The 22229-nt window shown below is 50.5% G+C and overlaps 2 protein-coding genes across 4 annotated transcripts; one reads left to right on the forward strand and one right to left on the reverse strand.

Moving 5' to 3' along the window:
* The first annotated feature begins 1654 nt into the window (after positions 1–1654).
* Positions 1655–17871, forward strand: Kctd13 (potassium channel tetramerization domain containing 13). Its single transcript, XM_004622958.3, has 6 exons — positions 1655–2096; positions 3462–3631; positions 13573–13662; positions 13748–13800; positions 14581–14776; positions 17127–17871. The coding sequence occupies exons 1-6, from the start codon at positions 1853–1855 to the stop codon at positions 17361–17363; spliced, it is 990 nt and encodes a 329-aa protein (XP_004623015.1). The 5' UTR covers positions 1655–1852; the 3' UTR covers positions 17364–17871.
* A 191-nt stretch (positions 17872–18062) lies between these two features.
* Asphd1 (aspartate beta-hydroxylase domain containing 1) lies at positions 18063–21652 on the reverse strand. Of its 3 annotated transcripts, none has more exons than XM_012513491.2 (4): positions 21628–21652; positions 20255–20623; positions 18694–18807; positions 18074–18240 (listed from the first exon to the last, which is right to left on the reverse strand). In XM_012513491.2, the coding sequence occupies exons 2-4, from the start codon at positions 20358–20360 to the stop codon at positions 18131–18133; spliced, it is 330 nt and encodes a 109-aa protein (XP_012368945.1). In that variant the 5' UTR covers positions 20361–20623; positions 21628–21652; the 3' UTR covers positions 18074–18130. The 3 variants fall into 3 exon arrangements, with proteins under 3 accessions (XP_004623016.1, XP_012368945.1, XP_012368944.1); XM_012513490.1 differs by having other exon boundaries at positions 20255–20431; positions 21628–21649; XM_004622959.2 differs by lacking the exon at positions 21628–21652 and having other exon boundaries at positions 18063–18240; positions 20255–21159.
* Positions 21653–22229: the final 577 nt, after the last annotated feature.

The following is a 22229-nucleotide window of genomic DNA, read 5'->3' on the forward strand; positions in this document are numbered from 1 at the left end:
GTTGAATTGGACACACCTGGGAGGCCCATGAGCAACTCAGCAACTGCATGCCTTCGAGGGCTGATTAGAGGCCCTGGGGCTTCTGTTAGGTGATTTCCTAGGAGTTTAAGAAAAGAGAGATTTGTAGGCTGGAGGCGGCCCCAAAGTGGAGACAATTCTTTCTGGTTATCTTAATGGTTACAAGACAAAACAATCAAGGCGCATGCTCTGTTTGTTAAAGGAGCAAGTCGGCCGGGTCTGTAGTCCTCGCCTCTGGGAGACTAAGGCAGGAGGATCACTAAGTCCAGGTGATGAGCCTGCGCAGGCAACACAGTGAGCCAAAGTCTCACAAAAAAGGCAAATATTTGGTCGTTTTTGTGGTTTGGACAATGTTCTTTTTACATCGAGAATTTATTACAGAATAACCTTTTTCTGAAAGCATCCAAGAGTGACACTGATGTTGGTGTTTTGTGAAACTGTGCTCAACTGGACACCACTGCTGCCTTGCTGGTGGCGCCAGGCCTGCTCCTAGCAACAGCAAGACTTCTGGAAGGGAACGCAAGCCAGCTCCCAGGAGCTGCCTTTCCTTTTCCACTGCTGCACTTACAAAATCAGACTTGGGGCTGGTGAGATGGCTCAGTGGTCTAAAGCACCTACTTAGAACAAGCTAAGCTAAGCAAAACACAGGGACCGCGGTTCAATCCCCCAGCACCACATGCCAGCCAGCCCCGCCCCCTGGTGGGCTGAGCTGGCCACACACACAAAATGAATGAATGAATGAATAAATAATTCTTAAAAAAATTAATAAAAAAAATCAGACTTGGCAGCCCTCAGGCTGAACGCGAGCTCTCTGCACAACCATAGACTCATTTCTCTCCAATACTTTATAACTAGCCCACTCCCTCATTTATAACTATCACCGGCGTTTAAACCGCAAAGGAAGTAGGCACAAAAGCCCAGAGAGAAGCGACTTGGGTAGGATCTCCACGTAAGCTGGCAGCGGGATTGCAGCTAGAACTGTCACTCTGGTTTTCCGACCAGGCGCTCACTAGACGCTAAGGTAAACCGTTACACCTCTGAAGTCTCAGCCTGTAAGCCTGCGGCAGATTGGGTCAGATAAAAACACTTCCCGCTGCTTTCTCGTCCGCAAGGCTTTCTGTGGCATTTCTTCTGTTGGGATGCGACGCCAGGCCTCGTGGCATTCGCTGGGCTTCGAAGGTCTTTGCTCAGCTGCTCCGGCCATCCTGACCGCGCCGCTGCTCGAGCCCACCAAGCTGGCTCCTTCCTGCATGGGGTCACTGAACTCTTCCCTCCCATCTCCGCGCGGCCGCCTGTCCTCAACTTCCCCTCAGCACCAGCTCTCAGCCAGCCCTTCTTCCATTCTTGGCGCCCTCGTGTCCCTGCCTCTTCCTCTGGGAGTCCCCGTCCTCTGCCTCCTTGAAGAGCTTCCCTTGATGTTTTGCTCGCAGTTGTCCCACAGCCTGTCAAGAGCGTGGGGCTGGGAGGCCTCCTCTATCGGATCTCCGAGAGGTGCGCTCCGGTCCCGTCGCCCCGCTAGGAGGACGCCGGCCCGCGCGCGCGAGCCCTCAGCGGCTCCTCAGCGCCTCCCCAGCGCGCATGCTCCGAGGTCAAGCCCCGCCTCCCCCAAGGGGCGGGGCCTCGGCGCGCAGGCGGGTCAGCGGGGCGCCGGCTTCCGGGTGGTACGAGCGCGTCCGTCGGGGCGGAGGATCGATGTCGCAGAGTAGCGGCGGCGAGTGGGCGTGTTCCCTAACGAGTCCGGCTGGAGGGCTGCGATCCCGAGTCCTCAAGAGCAGGCGGGAGGGCGCGGAGAGAGGCTGGGGCGGTCGACGCCCGCCGCCCTGCTGCAGCCGGCATGTCGGCCGAAGCCTCCGACCCCGCGGCCGCCGCGGCCCCTTCCCTGGAAGCCGCTAAGCCCTCGGGAGTGGAGCCCGGCGCTGCCGCCTGCGGGCTGAAGCCGCTGACCCCGAACAGCAAGTACGTGAAGCTGAACGTGGGCGGCTCGCTGCACTACACCACGCTCCGCACGCTCACGGGACAGGACACCATGCTCAAAGCCATGTTCAGCGGCCGTGTGGAGGTGCTCACCGACGCCGGAGGTACGCGCCGCCCTTGCACGCGCCTCCCTGCACCCCCGGCCCGGCTCCGCGCCTGGCTGGAGGAGCCGAGGCTCCTCCCGCCCTGCCTCCCGTCTTCTCTCCCTTTGCATTCACAGTTTCCTTCGTCTAGCCCTTTACCCCCGGCAATAATCAACAGTTATGGTACCCCTAACTGTGGTAAGGCACTATGGCAAGTGATTCAACCTGTCACCTCGTAATCCTCTTACAGATTCTACCACCTTTCAGCCCTCAGCTCAAAAGACGTAGGAAGGAGCCCTGCTGCCCGCAGCACCCCTTCAGGCAACGTTCATCGCTTTGTATTCCTCCCTGCTCCCCCCACCCCCCACCCCAGGCCTCAGGACCCCTAGCAGCCGGCCTGGAGACTCCGCGTTCCCCTAACACAGGTCCCTGTACACTCAAGGAATCATCTGGAAATGCAGATTATAGAAGGAGAAGGCTGCTCTGGGTTTGCCAGGAATACCAGAGTAGAGGGTGCGTGGTTCTCCGTGGCAGGGGGGCCCTACCTTCTTGGAATGTCACGTTCGATTTTGGGGAACCGCGTGATCTAGTTAAAAGTTTGCCTGTCCTCCCTTGCGCGGAGGTGGATGGGGATTTAGAGGGAGTTAATGAGTATTGTGAAGGTGGCAAAACAAAAATTGGGAAGATAAGAAATTCAGCCTTCAAATATAGGTGAGGAATTCATTTATTTAATTAGTGTTATGTGAAGTGCCCATTGGTGCTGGACTTTTTGATAAAGGAACCTGACAAGATAAGTTGTACAGACTTTGCCTTTTTTAGGGAGCTAGGACAAGCAAGTGAACAACACAGTGTATGCACATGAAGCTTAAAATGGTAGTGAACTGGAGAACGGGCATAAGGAATTAAATAGGGTGGTCAGAACACCGGGGGTTAGAGATTTGTGCATAACATAATTCTGTAAGAACTTTCTCTAGGTGAGAGCCTTGTAACAGAACAGATTTAGGAGGGAATCAGTTCTCTTGTGGTGGGATATATGTAAATTCCTCTGGGAGAACCCATGGAAGACACAGTATTTGAGAGATTTCTTAGGTATAACAGAAGTTGGAGACAGATCAGTATTTAGACACTGGAATTTTTTTTCATAAAATTTAAGTAGCTCCATGACCCCTACCAAAACCACCCTTCCTGGCTGGTCATGGTGCTACATGGCTGTAATCCCAGCAATGGGGAGGCTGAGGCAGGAGGATCACCAGGAGTTTGAGGTCAGCCTGGGCTTGATAGTGAGTTCAAGGCCAGCTTGGACTACATAGCAGTAAGTAGTCCCTGCACAAAAGAGACTCTGTCTCAAAAAAACACCCTTCCTCCTGTCTCTTCTCACCCCACCAGGTTGGGTGCTGATTGACCGCAGTGGCCGCCACTTTGGTACAATCCTCAACTACCTACGGGATGGGTCCGTGCCACTACCTGAAAGTACCAGAGAACTGGGGGAGCTACTAGGTGAAGCTCGCTACTACTTGGTACAGGGCCTGATTGAGGACTGCCAGCTGGCACTGCAGGTGAGGGTCCTCCTGCCCCTCCCAAGTCCATGTCCACACACCTGGGAAAGCTGCCCAAGGGTTAGCTATTAGGACAGAAAAAAGATACATGGCTTAGAAAGCCTGGCTCTGGCTAGGCATAACCACAGAGAACTTGGGGGTTCTGACCCCTGCAGAGTCCCTTCACTGCCTCTAGCCAGATCTGCTGTGATGGTTAAATAGCTGTTCTCTCCTCCTCCATGTTCTTTCCTGGCCCTCCAGCAGCTTCACTACTAGCTGAGTAACCACGTTGTTCCCACCAGCTTGAACCACCAGTGATATGCCACTGTCCCATTGAGTGGTTTGTGTCATTCGTCCAGTCATGTTTATCAGTCTTTTTACTAATAAATTAATAAATAGCTGCTGATGGGACAGTTCACACATGTCACCCAACATCAAGATGTCAGAATTAATGACCTTATGGCAATCATGTTAAGCACATCCTCAATCTATTCTCTCCCTTGCTCCTAAGTCCTGAACAGCCTCCTGTGTCACTAGAGAAAAGAAATCAAGTTGGAATATAGTAAGGTATGTGGTCTGATGGTATCCTGAGAGGTCACATTCACCCATGCCCCTTAGCCCAAGGCGGGCAGGCTGGCTTGCTTGCTTTTCCTTCCTTTCAAAGCAAGGAAATCTGGCTGGGAGATGGCTCAGTGGAATAAGCACTTCCCTGGCAAGCGCAAGAGCCTGTGTTCAATCCCCAGTTCCGCCAAAAACAAAAAAAGCAATGAAATCCTTTCCTCAGATAGAATGTAACACACAGTCACTGTCTGTAGATGGGGCCCAAGGGTCCCAGGCCCCACGTGCACCTGCAGATTTCATCCTCTTCTGTGGACCTCTCAGCTTTCCTGTCACAGCCACTGAGTGACCTTTTGGGAGTCAGTTCCAACCTCTGGCATTCTCTCCTAGGCTCCAAAAGATAACCAAGAAAATAAATACAATGTATGGGTTTCACACAAAGCCTTTTCTTCTGTTCAAGTTTTATAACATTAAAATGTCTTTTATGACACAGTAGTCATAGGAGATGATAAGAGTTTCTTTTTAATGCCCTTTATAGATTAAAAAGTGGTAACTTTGGACAACTTTCTGTCATCTCAAGGCATACTTATTTTTCTTGAAATCCAAAGGTATAGCATTCCTCTAGGCAGTATCCATGTTTTTCATGCTTTCTGACTGCAGCCCTAAGCGGGGAAATGCATTTTTATACACACGTGTATAGCTGGATTTTATGAAAGGGAACATCTAGTGCAATGTACTTTGATAAATTCTATTCCCTCTCTCGCTCCCTCCCTTCCTTTTGTCCTCTCTAATAACCGAGACTCATTAAATTTATTTTATGACCCATTAACAAGTTACTGCTTAGAGTTGAACAACACTGAGCTAGATCTTGGGAGTACACTCCAGCTGTATAATTTTAAATTGTGTGTCAGGAGCAACTGCGCTAGCTTCTGTGTGTACATTTTGTACCCTTGGTTGACATAAAAAGAAGCATGAGGGCAGTGGGGCGATGCACTCAAGGTCAGTGTGCCAGTCTGTGGCCAAGCACGGACTCACCCCCAGGTTACCTGCGCCCTGTGTGGGGCGGTTTCTCTTTGTGCTCAGCTGCCTCTGTTCCAGGTTTGCAGAGCCCCTGCCCAGCCCCTACCCCAGCTCAGCACGCCCCCCCCCATGGCGCACTGTCACCATTGGCCTGTGCAGATCTTTTCTTTTTTATTTTTTTCCCCTTCATTCCCCATTCCTTGCCCACTTCCCCATTCCCTGGGGGGCACCCATTCGTGCTAATGTTTGTGTACATATGTACTTGAATTAAGCTTATACTTTTTTTAAAAAAAATTTTTATGTATTTTGTGCAGGGTCTCACTATACAGCTCAGACTCATAGTAATCCTCCTGTTTTCAGCCTCCCCAGCACTGGGACTTGGCGGCCGGCTCAGTGCACATGAGGGCAGGGCCAGCATGGCATATGGTGTCAGGAATTGAACCCTGGGTCCTGCTCTTGCCTAAACAGGTGCTTAGTCCTCTGAACTATCGCACTGGCCTAAGCTTATGCTCTTGAAAAGCAAAAGCAGCCTTTTGTGTATGTGTGCATTTTAAATTCCCATAAAGGGCATTGAGCTGTGGATCATACTGTTTTATAGTTTTTTCATTCTGCACTTTTGAGATCTATTCATGCTGTTGCATGTACCACTCATTCCTTCTAAGAGCTGGGTTTGGCTCTGTATTGTATTCATCCATCCCCCTAAGGTTGGAGACCCCGCTTACCTCCCACCTCTTCCCCTCACAAACTTGGGCCTTATAGTACTGTGCTGGTTTCTCATGTGGTAGCTGAGAGTGTTGCCACAGATGTATACAAACCAAATTTAACTTCCAAATGGCTAGAGTACTGGTACTCATGATCAGCAGAGGAGAAGAGATCCCAGTTCTGCATATTCTCGGTAACGCGTGGCATCCTTCATCTAATTTTGCCACGCTGATGGGTGTAGCGTGATGTCATTTTCCTGTGCATGCTTCTGATTACTAACGAAGTTGAGCTTTTTTTTTAGCATCTCCATACTCGCTAGCTTTTTTGGTGTCTCCTCCATAAATTGCTTATTCTTTTTTTTTTTTTTTTTTTTTTTTTTACCAGAATTTCTACTGGATTTCCTTCCTGCTGCTTGGCAGGAGATGCTTGCATATTTTAGTCTAGTTTTTAAAGGGACATTAAGCCTTATTATATAACAATATGTATTTTACATGCCCTAAGGCATGTGGCAGGTTTGTTTGCTTTTTTTAATCTTTTAAGATCAAAACATTTGTGTGACTAATGGTCAGAATTCTCAAGGTGCCCTGCGGGCCACACCAGCCGCTCTCTGGGTCAGGTATTGTTCCTTCCTAGCGTCAGTGGTTGAGACTGCATTGCACACTTCTCAGTGCCTCGTCAGCCCAGTCGTGTGGTATCTCATCCCATAGCCTGGGCGCACCCCAGTTTTCCTTTCACTTGCTCTTGGCAGGTTAGACACACTGGCCACTGATCAACTTCTGAAGGTGGTAAGCCTTAGGGCCACAGAGGCCGCACCCCTGCGCATCTTAGTAGGAACTTGCTAAGTGACCCTGTTCCCTTTGTCATGTCCCTTCTGCTGCAGAGGCCAAGGAACCTAAGGCAGTGAACCTTTGAGAGCTCTAGGTGATACAAACACCGCCTTAGCAAAGGTGTACACTGTACACAATAAATTAGCCTTCTCCTAAGCATTTAGAATGGTGCTACTTAGCCACCATGGTTGGGACAGTTCACACAGTAATCAAATTTTACTGAGTTTTATGATTCAGATGAGGGATCCTAGTTTGTTTGTTTTCCACAAAAGGGACTCTATTTATAAAAAGCCTAAGGGACTCCTGGGATGACAAGACAGGCAGGCCAGCTTCTCAGAGGCCCGGGACACTTGGGCAGATGCTTGGGCATTTGAGGGCACTTGGGGAGTGCCCTCCAAGTCCTCTTTGTCACCCTGGGCTGCCTCAGGGACAGGGGCCTCCGCCTCCAGCAATTCTGGAACAGGCTCCTCGATCAGCATTGGGGGCTCATCAGTCCCGCCTGCAGGGATGGCGGTGGCTTCTCTTTTGTCCCAGCAGTGGGGGCTGAGCATCCTCGGTGACCCCTTCTGGGGGTCCAGAAGGTGACAGGGCGACTGGGCTGGAGGTGCCACCAGGGCTGGGCTCAGTGCCCTTTTGCAGGGAGGCTTCGGAATGCAAGCTCTGGTTGCTGTCTTCATCATTGAGAAGGGATCCTAGTTAAGAAAGTCTGTTCTAGAAAATAACTTGTAGTCAATTTTAGATATTGCCAGTATTTTCTTTTAGAATGTTACCTGTCTGTGACATCTGGTATTAAAGAGAAATTCTTGATTTTAAAAGAAAATGACAATTAACCACAGATTATTTTTAAGCAGTATTTATCAGTTATAGAAATTTAGGAAACACAAATAAATACAAGCACCGAATATTTTTCCAGGTCTTTGTGTGTATCTGTGCGTGTGTGCGTCTCTGCTAGAATCATGTTGTATGTACTGTTTTGTAAGCTGCTTTCTTAAGTCATTGTTAATAACTGCTATTTACTGTATCAATAAAGTTTTATTCTGACACCCAGGGCACTCTCTAGTTCCTCCAGCTGTTCCAGAAACATTTTTATAGCTGATTCTATCAAACCAGGATCCAGGGTACATCTATGCCTTGCCTCTGGTTATTCTGTCCCTTGAGTCTTCCATTCTAAAACATGCTGCTGACTCGGTAAAGAAACTGCCGTTTTCCTGCTCAGTAACCGACCACATCTGGTTTGCTCTTGGTATCTTTTGGTTTGTTCTCCTGTTTATTCCTATAAAGTAGATCATACATTTAAAGGCTCGATAGTAAACATTTTGGTTAGAACACGTTAGGTACAGCAGTGTCCTGTACTTTCTATTGTGTTATACCGAGACCCTAATATTGCTAGTTTGACCCCTCGCTAGCGCTGCTCACAGTTGGCTCCTGGGCGTAGTTGATTGTAGTCTGAGCCCTGCAGGGGTTCTAGCTCCGCACTGCCAACTACAAAGTCGTCTATGTGGCGTTACTTGGACACTGCACAAGTAGCAGCTGCCTACCTTCAACACACCAATTGATGACCCTTGTCAGTAATTTTTAGGATAATTATAATTCTGTCATTTCCTCAGTGTGTAAAGTCATGCTTTCTAGGGTCACCAGAGTTTTTTTGTTTTTGTTTTTGAGAGGCAGAGTCTCACTGCGCAGTCCATCCTACTGAGTGCCAGGCTTGCAGGAGCACCTACCATACCCAGCTTGCCTTTGTTTTTTTCTTTTTTGAGACAGGGTCTCTCTCAGTTGCCCAAATTTATGATGTTCCATCCTCCACCTCCTGAATAGCTGGGATTACAGGTGTGTGCCACTGTTCCTTGCTCAACCGAGAAATTGGGGGGGGGGATGTTGAGACAGTCTTGATATATATCTCAGGCTGACCTCAAACTCATGGCAAACCTCCTGCCTCAGTCTCCTGAGTACTGGGGTTACAGGCATGCACTTCCATATCCAGCTTCAACTGAGAAAGTCTTGACATTAATGTAATTGAATTATTTACCTTTTTATTGACCAGTGTTATATTCCTTTAGAGTCTTATTTAAAAAGTTTTCCTTAACATTTTTTTTTTAGGGGCCTGGGAGATGGCTCAGTGGAATAAGAGCTTCCTTGGCAAGCACAAGGGTCTGAGTTCAATCCTCGGTTCCGCAAAAAAAAAGAAAAAATATTTTCTTTTGGAGAACTTAATGTAGTTCAGGCTAGCCTTGAACTCATTACACAGCCCAGGCTGGCCTCAAACTTGCAGTCCTCCTCTTTAGCCTCCTAAGTTCTGGGATTATAAGTGTGTGCAACCATTTCTATTCTGTGTGTTCAGTAGCTTTATTGTCTTACATATGGATTTGTCATATAAGGATGGTGTAATCTCGGTGGAACTCACTTTCGTAAATGTGAGTATGAAGAGAGTCAGTGCTCTTTTCGTCCTTCATGGAGGGAGCTGGTTTCCCTGGTGCCATCTGGTAAGCAGTCTTTGACAGCATCCAGGAGGGCCACTAGTGATCCTTGCCTCCCGCTAGGCTTTGGTCACGTTTCCTCCCCTGCGGAATAGGCTAACCAATAGGCTCTCAAAACTGGGTCCTACGCAGCATTACAGCTCCTGCCTCCCTTGGATCATTCCCTCTGGGAAGCCAGCCCTTAAGTGGAGACACAGCAGCCCAAAGAAGAAATTTGCATGGTGACAAGCTGAGGCCTGCTGACAAAGCCAACACGGGCCCGCAGCTACATGGAGGAGCCATCTCAGAAGCAGGTCCCGAGCTGGGGTGCTGCTTCACACCTGAATTCCCCCAAAAGGGAGAAGCAGATCTCATAGGCTCAGTCAAGACTTCACACATGATGCAGCCCTGGCCAGCGCCTGGGTTGCAGCTTCCTGAAGGACCCCAGGACAGGGATCTCACCTAGACAGGCTAATCTTGAATTCCTGGCCCACACATAGATCAGTTGTGTGGTAATAAATGTTTATTGTAGTTTTAAATTGTTACAGTCTTTTCCACAAAGAGACAGAAGGTTTTGGTTTCTGGAGTGTAGAGTCTGCCATGGGGGAAAAAAAAAAAAAACCTAAAATATGGAAGTGGTTTTAGAACTGAAAAGTGGACAAAAGTTGGGAAGATGCCAAGCACAGGGAAGCAGCATAAGGGAGTTAAGAATGGTTAGGAAAACGTTACCAGAAATTGATGGAAAGCAGATCTTGGGCCGGTGAGATAGCTCAGCGGTCTAAAGCACCTGCTTAGACAAATGTGCAGGGACCACGGTTCTATCCCCAGCACCACATGCCTTGCCAGCCCCACCCCCGGGGTGGGCAGAGCTGCCACAAAAAAAAGATCCTAATTATATGCAAACCGGCAACATTGTCTCCTGCAGTAATGTACAGTTAGGAAGTACCCTAATGAATGTGAGTGACCTGGCTAAGGAGATCCCCAGACAGAACGCTAAAGGTGCCTGAAAAAAAAAAAAAAAAAAGCAGTTAAGCCAAATGCCAGAAACTGTTGAATTTGGAAATGTCCAGCCTTCCCAGATATGTAGATAACAAATATGTTAAAATAAACAATCTCTGATGTCCAGGCAGAGAGCAGATACAGAGAAACCTCAGGAAATCGTGGTTTGAAGATGAATCTGAGAATGTGATTATGAGGGCTTTTGTGGTCCCAGCACTGAGGCAGGAGGATCAGCATGAGTTCAAGGCCAGACTGAACTACGTAGCGAAAGCCTGTCTTGTGTGAAGACCTCAGAAACATCCCAGAAGATACCTCATTTGATCCAATTATTCTGAGCCAGCTGCCCCTTCTGAGAAGCTTAAGAGAATGGTATTTGCAGTAGTCTGAGCACAGCCCAAAGTAGAGAAGACCTGCCCTTGCAGAGGCTCATGGTGATGGCCTTTTCTTCTGCACTGAACCCCAAAACTTAGAAGATACTCAGACAATTACAGTGGCAGAAACGCTATCATCTTGGGCTGAGAGGGTGACCCAGAGCAAAAGGAAGAAAGAGGGCCTTGGGTCCTTAAACTTCTATAGACTAGACTGGAAGTGGCTAAGGAAACGAGCCACAAACTTCTTTCATGGAAAAGGAGGGTGATGCAAAGTGTAGGAACCATGGAGAATCATTCCTGAGCAGCGCAGGCATCAAAGAGTTCCCAGCACCCACACAAGTAGATTACAGGGCCTCTGGGCCAGTGCCTTCTGTGTCGCCTCTGTCTCCTCCCCTTTTGAACAAGTGTTCTCAGTGCTTGTGCTGTTTTTACTGCTACATATTGGCTGTGTAGAGGAGATGCTTGTCTGTTGTTTGCTGTTCTTTATCATGTCCTTCAGGAGTGATAAAGAACTGCTGTCCTGATTTAGAAGACAGCATTTTGGGCTGAGTGTCAAGGTGGAGCCTTTTAATTCCAGTACTCTAGGAAGCTAAGTCAGGAGGATTGCAAGTTCAAGCCTACTCTGGCTTAACTTAGTGAGACCCTATCTCAAAATGTAAAAAGGGCTGGGGATGTAGTTCAGTGTGAAGGCCTTTGGTTCACTCCCCAGTACCACAAAAAAAGCAAAACAAAACACACCACACAACACTCTGTACCCTGAGTCACTACGGTAAGGAGAGTGCTTTTTACCTGAATCAACAGAGACCGGAGAGTGGTCCATGGAGCCAACCTCTAAGGCAGCTCCCAGTGGTTTTTGTCTCCAAGTATTCATCGCTTGGGGATGCTGAAAAGGGCTGATGATGTGATGTTGCACGAGACAGTCCTCTACCTTGGTCTGTTCAGGATTCTTTGCTCTGAAGAAACCAGCTGCCATGTGAGAAGCGGGTCCACATGGCAGGTGTTGGCCAATGTGAACAGAGCTGTCTGAGTAGGTTCCTGAGAAGCGATTCTACCCCAGGCAGTCAGGCCTTCAGACCCCCCAAGGCCGAGGCTGCATAAGAGCCGCCTGGCTGAGCCCCTTCTACGTTCCTGGCCCTTGGCAACTGAAGCAATACATTTTGTGTTGTTGTTAATTAAGCTGCTAAATTTGGGCCAGTCTGTTACATAGCAGTAGGGAACTGACTGTTCTATGCTCCCTACTTTCCCCCTGCTCAATTGTGGTGTCTTTCTGTAAGCCCTCACACACATACCCTGGGTGGTTGCTGAGTACTCTGTTGTGTCCTATTGCATTTTTGTTTTGTTAACATCCTAGAACTAAAGTATATTCATTATTTCAGTTCTTAGTATATCTTAAAATTTGTAGTCACTGTCCTTAAAATTTGATAGTCAGTGTCTCCAGTTCTTTTAAAAAATTGAAAAAAAAATTTAAAAATTGATTTAAGTGCTAGGGAGATAGCTCAGCAGTAAAAGCTCCTGCCTGGCAAGAGCAAGGTCTCGAGTTTGATCCCAGGTACTGAATACTGTGCTGACCCTGGAACCCTGGGTGTGCCATGCTAGGGCCCGAAACTAGGCATGGTGGCATACCTGTAATCCCAGCACTGGGGAAGCTGAGACAGGAGGATCACTACGAGTCTGAACTGTATAGCGAGACCCTGCATCAAATAAATAATTTTAAAAATTGATTAAAGTAATTATAGACTTATTTATACCTTAATATTTTTATTTTTAATTTTTAAAATATTCGTTTGTTTGAGACAGGGTCTCCTTGTGTAGCTAGGCTGGCCTGAACTCATGGTGATTCTCCTGTCTCAGCCCCCCCAAATGCTGGGATTGCAGACATGTTTTTTTTTACTTTTGAGATGAAGTCTTACCATGTTGCTCAGGCTAGTCTAAAACTCTTCTAGGCTCAATGATCCTCTCACCTCAGCCTTCTGAGTGGTTAGGACTGCAGGCGTATGCCACTGCTCCCAGCCTCCCACGTTAACTTTACACTAAACCTTACGAGTTGCTCAAAAAAAAAAAAAAAAAAAAAAAAAAAAAGACCTAGAATTCCTATTAGGATTACATGCTTAGCTTTCAAGATTGGGTGAGATAAGAGGGATTTGAGCATGAACTTTCTGGAAGACAGAGACGAGAACCCATGTGTCCGAGCATGGTGACACATACCTGTAATCCCAGTGCTTGGGGGGCTGAGGGCTGAGGCAGGAGGATTTCGAATTCAAGGGCAACATGGACTTCGTAGAAATAACATATCTCCAAAACAAAAACAATGCTTGATTCTGATTCCTTTTCCAACTTCATCGTGCCTAGCCAGGGCCACTGATTCAGCAAATACTTATTTTTTTTAAAGTAATTTTATTGAGAAACAAATAGCAATGAGACAATTTCAAAACCAATTAGTAGGACAGTTTCAATAATTAATACATTTCATGTTGTTGTCTTCTTGGTGGTTATTCATAGTACAAGATGCAGACATGATGCCCACAAACACTATTAGTACAAATCTTTCTATTCATTGAATTAAGAGAAAGTAGCTGTATATCTATCCTAAGTGTTTTGAATATACAGATACAAAAGCAAATACTTATTGAGCACTCATTTATGTAGTAGGAACTTACTCTCCAGATAGAGACAGGCCACAAACAAATTATAGAAAGCTAGGAAATGTCAGGAAGTGAGCTAGTAACCTGAATGGAAGAACATGCTTCGAGGAGGCTCTCTGAACTGAGATCTGGGTGGTACATGGGAGCAGCCCAGGGCCAGGGCGGGCCCAACTTGATGTGGGAAGGGACAAGGTGGCGGGAGAGCGGGAGCCCTGCAGGCAGCAAGGGAGAGTGGTGCCACTGAGATCAGAGGCTCCTGCAGAGACTCCGAGGCCACTGAGGCATCTGGAGTTTTGACCTGAAGGGCCATGAGCAGCTCCTGAAGGCCTTTACATGCTGGCATGAGTGACTTCTGGTTGTGCTGTTAACCACCTTCCGCTTCTTCCCCAGCAAAAAAGGGAGAACCTGTCCCCGCTGTGCCTCATCCCCACAGTGACATCTCCCCGGGAGGAGCAGCAGCTCCTGGCCAGCACCTCCAAGGTGAGGCCCCTGGGCTCTTTGGGGTGGAGGCTGAGGGTTTGTCCTACAGCCTGACCCCCGTCCTTCTTCCACTCTCCCCCAACAGCCCGTGGTGAAGCTCCTGCACAACCGCAGTAACAACAAGTACTCCTACACCAGGTGACCACTGCGGGGGACTGCGTGTGGGCACACCTGGCCTGTGGGGTGGGATCCCACCCTGCTCCTGGCCCAAGGGAGGGCTTCAGCCCTGAGGCGTGACTAGGAATGCCTGATGCTCTTGGCAGCTCTGCCACTTGCCTGCTGGACACTTTGGGCACGTCATCCCCTTCTGAAGCTGTCTTATCACCTGGAAGCTGGAATTGGGGCAAGGACTGAGTAGTGGCTAGAGTGAGTACAGTGGTACCCCAGTTCACGAATGCTTTGGCTTGTGAACAGAGCATTTGGCCAATTTTTTTTTTTTTTTATTCACAAACTCTGCATCAAGTGACAAACATGATCGGGGCCATCTTTCCTACACAAACTCAAACATGGCCATCTACTCCAAAATTTTAGAACAAATTAAGTTTGTGAACCGCAGTACATCATAGTTATTTTCAAACTACAGCTGAGCTCTCTCTTTCACAACACTCCTGATGTTTGAGGTAGGTGTTATCTCCATTTACTGATAAAGAGAGCGGGACACCAAAAGGTGGGGTAGCTTGTTCCATGTCACTCAGTGAAAGAGTGGCAGAGCTGCAGTGGCAGTGGGCAGCTGGGCTCGCGAGACTGTCCCAGGCCATGGTACTGGGCTGGCGCCTGCTCGCCAGATATCACTTACCTGGGAGGCTGCTTAGCCACCCAGCTCCTCAGGGCAGAAGCAAGTGGGGCCCAGGTGCCCCATCCTGGGATCAGAGGGAGGGAATCCAGCCATGCTGAAGCCACCTGGCCTCTGGTCCTCAGCACTTCAGACGACAACCTACTTAAGAACATCGAGCTGTTCGACAAACTCGCCCTGCGCTTCCACGGGCGGCTGCTCTTCCTCAAGGATGTCCTGGGGGACGAGATCTGCTGCTGGTCTTTCTATGGGCAGGGCCGCAAGATCGCCGAGGTGTGCTGCACCTCCATTGTCTACGCCACGGAGAAGAAGCAGACGAAGGTCAGAGGGGTTCAGGACCTGGACAGGGAAGGGCAGGGAGCTGGCAAGACCAGGACCCTTGACAGAGGCGGCGAGGCCCATCAGGGAGGGAGAGCCCTGCAGTGGGAGTCGGGCTAAAATTCCAGAGCCTTGGGTTATTACTTGGGCAAATAGTGTCCATTTCTCAACCTACACAATGAGGGGTTTGGATCCCAGCAGGGTTTGGTTTTGCTTTGTTGAGTGATGCTGTGGATTGGATCTAGGGCCTTGCATAGAGAACTGTTCTTTCTCCTTTTATGTATTTTTTAAATTTTTGTGGTCCTGGGAATTGAACCCCAAGACGTGATCTGCCACCAAGCCGCATCCTCTGCCTGAGCAGGTTCACGTGCATCTTTCTGGGTACAAGGTCTATGGTGGTCTGTAGAACCTTGGACCACTTAGAACACACCTGGATTTGCGAGTGTAAGTGTGACAGTCATCTGCAGATACTTTTTTTTTTTTTTTTGGCAGAACTGGGGATTGAACTTGGGCCCTTGCACTTGCCAGGGAAGCATTTATTCTACTGAGCCATCTCCCTGGCCTTGATCTGCAGATACTTCCCAAGCACCTGCCTGCACTGAGTGTAACCTCGGGCATCAAGGTGCTGCGTAAAGTGCCCTTTCCTACCCATCCCCTCCAAGCTCAGCGCAGGCGCTCTGCAGTCCCCACCAGACTCCCAGCACCCAGAGTTCTTTCACACCTTCCCCCCCCCCACGCCATTCCCTCTTCTTCAAATTATTTTTCTCCCCCCATATCTATCTGCCTAGTGAGCTGGTATGGTTTTGTTTTTTGAGTCAGGGTCTCACTGTGCCATTCAGGCTGGCCTTGAACTCACTGTGTAGCCCAGGGTGGGCTCAAGCTCATTGTGATCCTGCCTCAGCCTCCCGAGTGCTGGGATTACAGGTGTGTGCCACCACACCTGGCTCTGTACTTCATGCTATACATCATTTTTCTCTCTCTCACTCTGTGTGTGTGTGTGTGTGTGTGTGTGTGTGTGTGTGTGTGTATTTTAGTACAGGGTCTGCAGGGTCTCACTACACAGATTGGACTTGTAGTGATCCTCCTGTTTTCAGCCTCCCAAGTGCTGAGATTACAGGCAAGCACCACCACACCGAGTCTCAATTGCTATTTCAGTGTGCCCTGGGGGCGGGGCTGGCACAGCATGCCAAAGCAGGTGCTTTAATCTGCTGTGGTATCTGGCGGACCTTATATCATTTTTCCCTGAGACAGCTTTACTCATAACTTCAACCCAAACACTTAGACAAAGCTAGTTAGAGCCTGGCATAGTGGCACACGCCTGTAATCCCAGCACTTAGGAGGCTGAAGCAGGAGTATCATTGTGAATTCCAGACCAGCCTGGGCTATAAAGTGAGCTCAAGGCCAGCCTGAATGGCATAATAAGACCCTGTCTCAAAAAGACAAAAAAAAGCTAGCAATGTTCCCTTCTTAGTGAGAGACAGTGTTTATTGTGGTCTGTGCTTTGGGGAGCAGGGATGGCTTTACCAGCAGGGCCCTGCTATAGCTTTTTCCTGCTGGCCTAGCCCTTGTCTAGTCAAGGAAACAGGCTTAGAATGTGCACGAGTGAGTAAGTGGCTCAGCTTTCAGGAGGTTCTTCTGCAGCTGGGGAGGTAAGACAAAGCAGCCATTAGACCACCACTTAAGAGCTCTATGCCCTTCCGCGACTACTCCCTGGGATGCCCCAACCACGCCTTCTACTTCGTTCCTTTCTGTTCCTTCATTACTGCCCCAGTGGCCTCGGCCTCCCTGCTGATCTCTGATCTGTGCGCCAGGCACATTCCTGGCCCTAACTTTTCCCCATTGCTGCTCCCCAGTCTGCTTTCTCTAGCTACTCGCCTGCTTTGCTCCCTCCTGGCTTTGGCCTTCCTAGTGATGCCCTCCTGGAAGTCCCTGTTGAAAAGTGTGGCACTCGTGGTCGTTCTCACCTACTCCCCCGACCTATTCTGTGTACATTTGTCATCATCTAACTGTGTCTGTACTTGTTAAGCAAGTATCTGAGTCCTCCCCCAGGAGGACTTGTTGGGGGTGAACATTCTGTTAGTTCTGCTCCCTGTTCTTGTCCCAATTCCTAGAACAAGGCCTGGCCTAGTGCAGTCACTCCATAGGTAAATGGCAGTGAAGGACAAAAAATAATCATTCTGTTCAGAGCTGGGCCTTGAAGCAGGACTTTGCCAGGTAAAGAAAGTACAGAGAGAACAGTTGAGGCCTGAGAACCTGAACACAGAGGCTGGGACATGTGCAGTACAAGAGCTTCTGGGAAGCGGGCTGTGACACTGGGCTGCAGGTAGGAGCTGAGATTGCTGGCCTTTCGCAGGTGGAATTCCCAGAGGCCCGGATCTTTGAGGAGACCCTGAATATCCTGATCTACGAGACTCCTCGAGGCCCAGACCCAGCCCTTCTGGAGGCCACAGGGGGTGCAGCTGGAGGCGGTGGGGCAGGCCGAGGTGAAGATGAGGAGAACAGGGAGCACCGAGTCCGCAGGATCCACGTGCGGCGCCACATCACCCACGATGAGCGTCCTCATGGCCAACAGATCGTCTTCAAGGACTGACTGCCCTTCCACTGCCTCCTGCTTCTGGGGCCCAAGCCCTCCCTCTCTTTTCTCCCTTCCCCAGGTCTTTGCCCCGGCTCTGCTGGCCAAGTCGTGGGCCTTCATTCTGTCCCCTCACTGCATGGTACAGTTCACCTTGGCCCTTTCTGTTGGTTTCTACTCAATGCTAGCATAGTCCATTCCAGCCCCGCCCTGCAGGCAGAGCCCTTCAGAAGGCCTCGGTCTTCCTTCCCTCTTCACCACTCCTGCCCAGCGATCTTCCCTCACCAGCGGGTTGGAAGGATTTCCCTCTCTCTTTAGTTCCTTGTACACACACAAGTGTTGAGCCAGCCCTTATAACATGTACCGGCTCTGAGCTACCTCCAGCCCATGCCTCCCTCCCTCCTGCCTGCCTCTTCTGCTTCCTTAAGTCTGTCCTAGGCTGGCCCGCACAGTTGAGCTGTCTTCTTGACCTGTTTAATATTATTTATTGTTTTAATTTTCTATTAAATTATTGGAATAAAGTTGAGTTGGGGATCTGCTGCTGGCTCCCAGGGAAGAAAGTAGAACATGGCTTGCATTGAGGAGAAACCTGATAGCAGTCCTTGCCCCAAGCCCTTCTGGGGGTGGTAGCTGGGAAGGAGCACTCAAGAGTTAGGAGAGAATTCAGAATTTATATTTCAGTGCGCCTGGCCAGGTCCTACCCACAATCTGCTTGCCCCTGGCTGCCGCTCAGACTGTCCCCCAGTGCAGCAGCTCTCAGCCTGGTGTCTGCAGGGAACCTTCCTTTAAGGGTCTGGTGCGAAGACAAAGTCCAGGGCCTGGCGCTCGGCTCCGGCCACGTTGGGGTGCCAGAGGTCCACAATGAAGACCACTCGAGGGCCATCTTCAGGGGAGCCTAGGGCACATGGGCGGAAACAGAACAGCTGGCATTCAGGGACTTCTGTGCCAAAGCCTTCTCCAGATGCTGAGTGAGGCTGTGTCAGGCCTTGTCCTAGCCCTTGCGTGTGAGCATGCTTAGCAAAACAAGCTGTGCTGTGTAACAAGCTTTAAGGAGCCCTAGGTCCTGCAGCTCCAGAGCAGGAGATAGGGTGGCAGTCTAGTGGCCCAGACCCAGTGTCCTGTGCACGTACACATCATATGCGCTGATAGGAACTTACTTTACCTTATAGTCACTTCATAAAGGGGTGGTTGCCCCATGGGTGACAGAAGGATTTATGTGACTTGCTCAGGGTCATGCAGCTGGAAAATGGTGGTGTTGGGACGGGAAGTCCAGGGAACCCGATTCTGTGGCCCTGCCATCTCCATGTTTTGGCCCTACACCCCCAGCCCCCCAACAGGATCCCATTACCATTGTGTGCCACCGTGTGCAGGAAGGAGTCATCCACCAGGAGGCAGTGCCCCTCAGCCCAGCACTGGGGCTCACCCCCAACGACCAGCTCACAGCCCGGTGGGATCTTCAGGCCTGTGGAAGAGACCAGGCATCCAACACCCTGCCTCAGTTCAGCCAACAGATCTAAGAGCCTTAAAGATCAGATTCTGGTTATTTCTGGGAGGTGACAGTTCAGTCACAGTGGAGCACTCCATGAAAAGAGATCTAAGAGAGAGGGTGGTGCTGCTGTGGGAGGCACAGTCCATCACTCAGAGAGAAAAGGGAAGGCTTCCTAGTGCAAATGGCATGTCCCCTTAGGCTGCCTCACAGTTCACATCGAGAACCTACTACGTGCTGGACACTGTCTCCCCAAAAGTTATGACTGAGGCCTCCATCCTAGCCAAGGACCACAGGGATGTGCTAAGAACACGGAGCAGCCAGCTCCAATGCTGGGGAGCAGGAAGGCATCTGAGGAGGAGGAGGTGTAGCATTCAGAAATACTCAGAAATGCTCGCAAAAAGCTGAGTAGTTTTATGGCAAGGATCGGAAGGAAGTTATTCCAGGTAGAAAAGTCAATACCCAAGTAATACTGCTGGGATCAGCCAGAGCCACTGGCTGAGTACAAGGGGAGGGGAGGAAAGCCCTGGCCTTGGTCTTGTCCCGATTGTCAGACACATCCAACTGGCAGCACAGGACGTGATTGGGGTGAGTCAAGGTCGTAACACAGAATAAGCAGAAAGTCGATTTCCCTTTTCACTCCATCTTTAAACATCAAAAAGGAAATCTCAGCTTAGTGCCCTTGGAGCATCAATGCCCACTAACAATGCTAACTTTTTGGTGAGGGAACTGGAGGTCTCAGGCCTGCAATAATTTATAGAGTTAGCTAAAATATTTAAAGTCCTTTTTTTTTTTTTTCTTTTCTTTTTTCTTTTTGAGTAGTACTGGGGACTGAACCAGAATCTTCACACTGAGTTACATCCCCAGGCCCTTTTTTATCTTTCATTTGTGAGATAGGATATTGCTAAATCACTAAACTGTCTAGGTTCCAATCTTCCTGCATCAGCCTCCCAGAGTATTTGGATTACAAGTGTGGGCCACCACACCCAATTTAATTACAACTTCCTCTTTTAAAATTTAAATTTGAGGGGCCAGAGAGATAGCTCAGTAGAATAAGCGCTTGCCTGGCAATTGCAAGGGACTGAGTTCAATTCCCAGTTCCGTAATAAATAAATAAATTTCATTTTATGAGTACTTTCTAATGAGAGCAAGTAATATATCATTTACAGGCTCATTTTTAGTAAACTCAGAGAGTTAATGGGACGTAACATAGCTGGAAAGTCAATGTCTGAGGCGTAACTTACGATGATGGGTTCCCCTTAGTGAAGCTCAGGAAGTGTTGCTATGGGCAACAGGGAGTCACAGGTTTCCAGAAAGAGAAGCACGATGAGAATGACAACATGGAAATGTCTAGTGACAAAGAAGCGGGTGTGGAGGGGAGCCGTGGAAGCCTGGCGGTTGCCTGGAGGCAGGGTCTACTCACCCAGATGGCACCTGACTCGTGCATTGGTAGGCCCACAGCGACTCTCGAGCCGGGCCCCAGGCAGAAGGACAGAAAAGCCAGCGTTGCCGAAGGTGTTGGCGCTCATGAAGCTCCGCAGGCCCCTCAGTGCCCGGTAGGCACCTGGGCACCGGCGGCAGTTGTTGGGTTGGCATCGGCCTGCTTGGTACAGCAGGAGCTGGTAGCACCCAGGAGCCAGGGGCGGGGACCAGCCCCGAGGCAGAGGGGTAGTCCCTGAGAAGTCCCAGCTCACAGCCCCGAAGTCCCGCAAAATGGCAGGAAAGCTGCTCTCGAGGAGCTCCACATCATGCCGCTGGGCATCCCGTGGTACAAAGGGGGCTGAAGGCAGGTCTGGTAGGAAAAGTAGGGCTGGGCGCTGAATGCCCAGGGCCCCTGGCCCTCCCCCAGGGCCTGGGCCACCTTGCGCTGCCCTCCTCACCCTACCCATTCCAGCCCAGGAGTAGCGCCTGGCATAGGCCCGAAGCCGACGACTCACTAGGCCTTCTGTCCTGGGTCCTTCCCTGGGCTCCTCTACACGACCTAGGCCTGGCCTGCCAGCCTCTGGGCATCCCCCAGGCCCACCACTGAGACCTCCAGTCTGACTCCTGGCCCCCAGGGCCTGCATGTCTTGGGAGCCCAGGCGGTAACAGTACCAGAGGAACAGGGAAGTGAGAGCCCCGAGGAGCAAGGTCATTGCTGAGGAGGCCAGGGGCAGTGGCCAGGGCAGCATGATGGGCAGAGAGGCCCTGGCCAAGAGCCCCGGGGCATCTTCTGGGCCCCAGTTCCCCTGAGCTCCCAGGTCTCCACCTAGCCCCTCCTGGTTTCCCCCTGGGCCATTTCCCTTCCACATTGCCACTCTGTGTCCCTTCTCTCCCTCTGAGGTCTTCTCTCCACTTTATATTCTTCCCCCCTCCTTTGGATACCTGGGCCCGTCCTTTCCCTCTAGCTTTCTCTCCTCTCTACCTCTTCTTTCTCCAGGCCCTGGTCTCCCCTCCCTCCCTCTCCCTTCTTGTCTTCCTCCAGTGCCCTCTCTTCCTCTCTTGCCCTTCTCCTCCAGCGTGTCTGCTCTCCCTCTGGCTCTCCTCTCTTGCCTCTCCTCTCTTCACCCCCTCAGCCTCCACTCTCCTTTCCCCCTCCTTTTGCTCGCGGCCCACCCCCCTTGCTTCTGGCTTCCGCAGACAGCAATTCCTACCCCACCTGGACCCGCAGCCCAGGACCCTGAAGCCTGTCTTCCTCCGTGGCGGTTCTCTCCTTCCTCCCTCCTCTCTTCTTGCCCTCGCTCTTCGTTCGACCCGACCCTCCGGTCCTGCCTCTCTCTCCCTCTCCTACTCGCTCCTTTCTTCGCTCCCACTCACCCTGACGTCACTCCTTCCTGCAGCCCTCTCTGCTTAGCCACCCCCGACCCCTCCCCGCAACGGCCACAACTCAGCTCTGGGGGAGGGGGACTCATCTCTGGATTTGCCTCCCCGCCCCCTCAGCCCAGGCTGGGCGCCACGTGGGGTGCAGGGGGCACGGTGCCAACCCCCGGCCGCCCTGCAATGCGAAAAACAGGGCGGGGCCTTGGATAGGGGCGGAGACATCGGGGGCGGGGCGACAGCGAGGATTTGACAGACAGAGCCGGTGCTCCGGGACAGTGAGAGAGCAGGGTGGCTACCGCCCCGCGGTTCGGTGGGTCCGCAGGTCCCCAGAGCTTGCGACTCCACTTCCCCTTGGGCTTTCGCGGGAGCTAGCTCGCGGCGCTGGCTGTTTGACAGTGACAGCGGCTTTGGCCAATCGCCGGCCGCGCCGGGACTCGCCTGGGCGGGACAGGGAGCTGTCCGTAGCCGGCGGTGCTGAAAAAGGGAGCTCCCGAGAAAATCTGAGCTGACGAAGCGGGCTGGGGGCACGCTGTCTTTGAGAACAGAGTCTCTCCTCCCAGGTCTGGCCTATCACCTCTTAGACGCTTCAAAACGTCGCC

Source organism: Octodon degus, unplaced genomic scaffold (assembly GCF_000260255.1).
Source record: "Octodon degus isolate 3935 unplaced genomic scaffold, OctDeg1.0 scaffold00001, whole genome shotgun sequence".
Lineage (NCBI taxonomy): Eukaryota > Metazoa > Chordata > Mammalia > Rodentia > Octodontidae > Octodon > Octodon degus.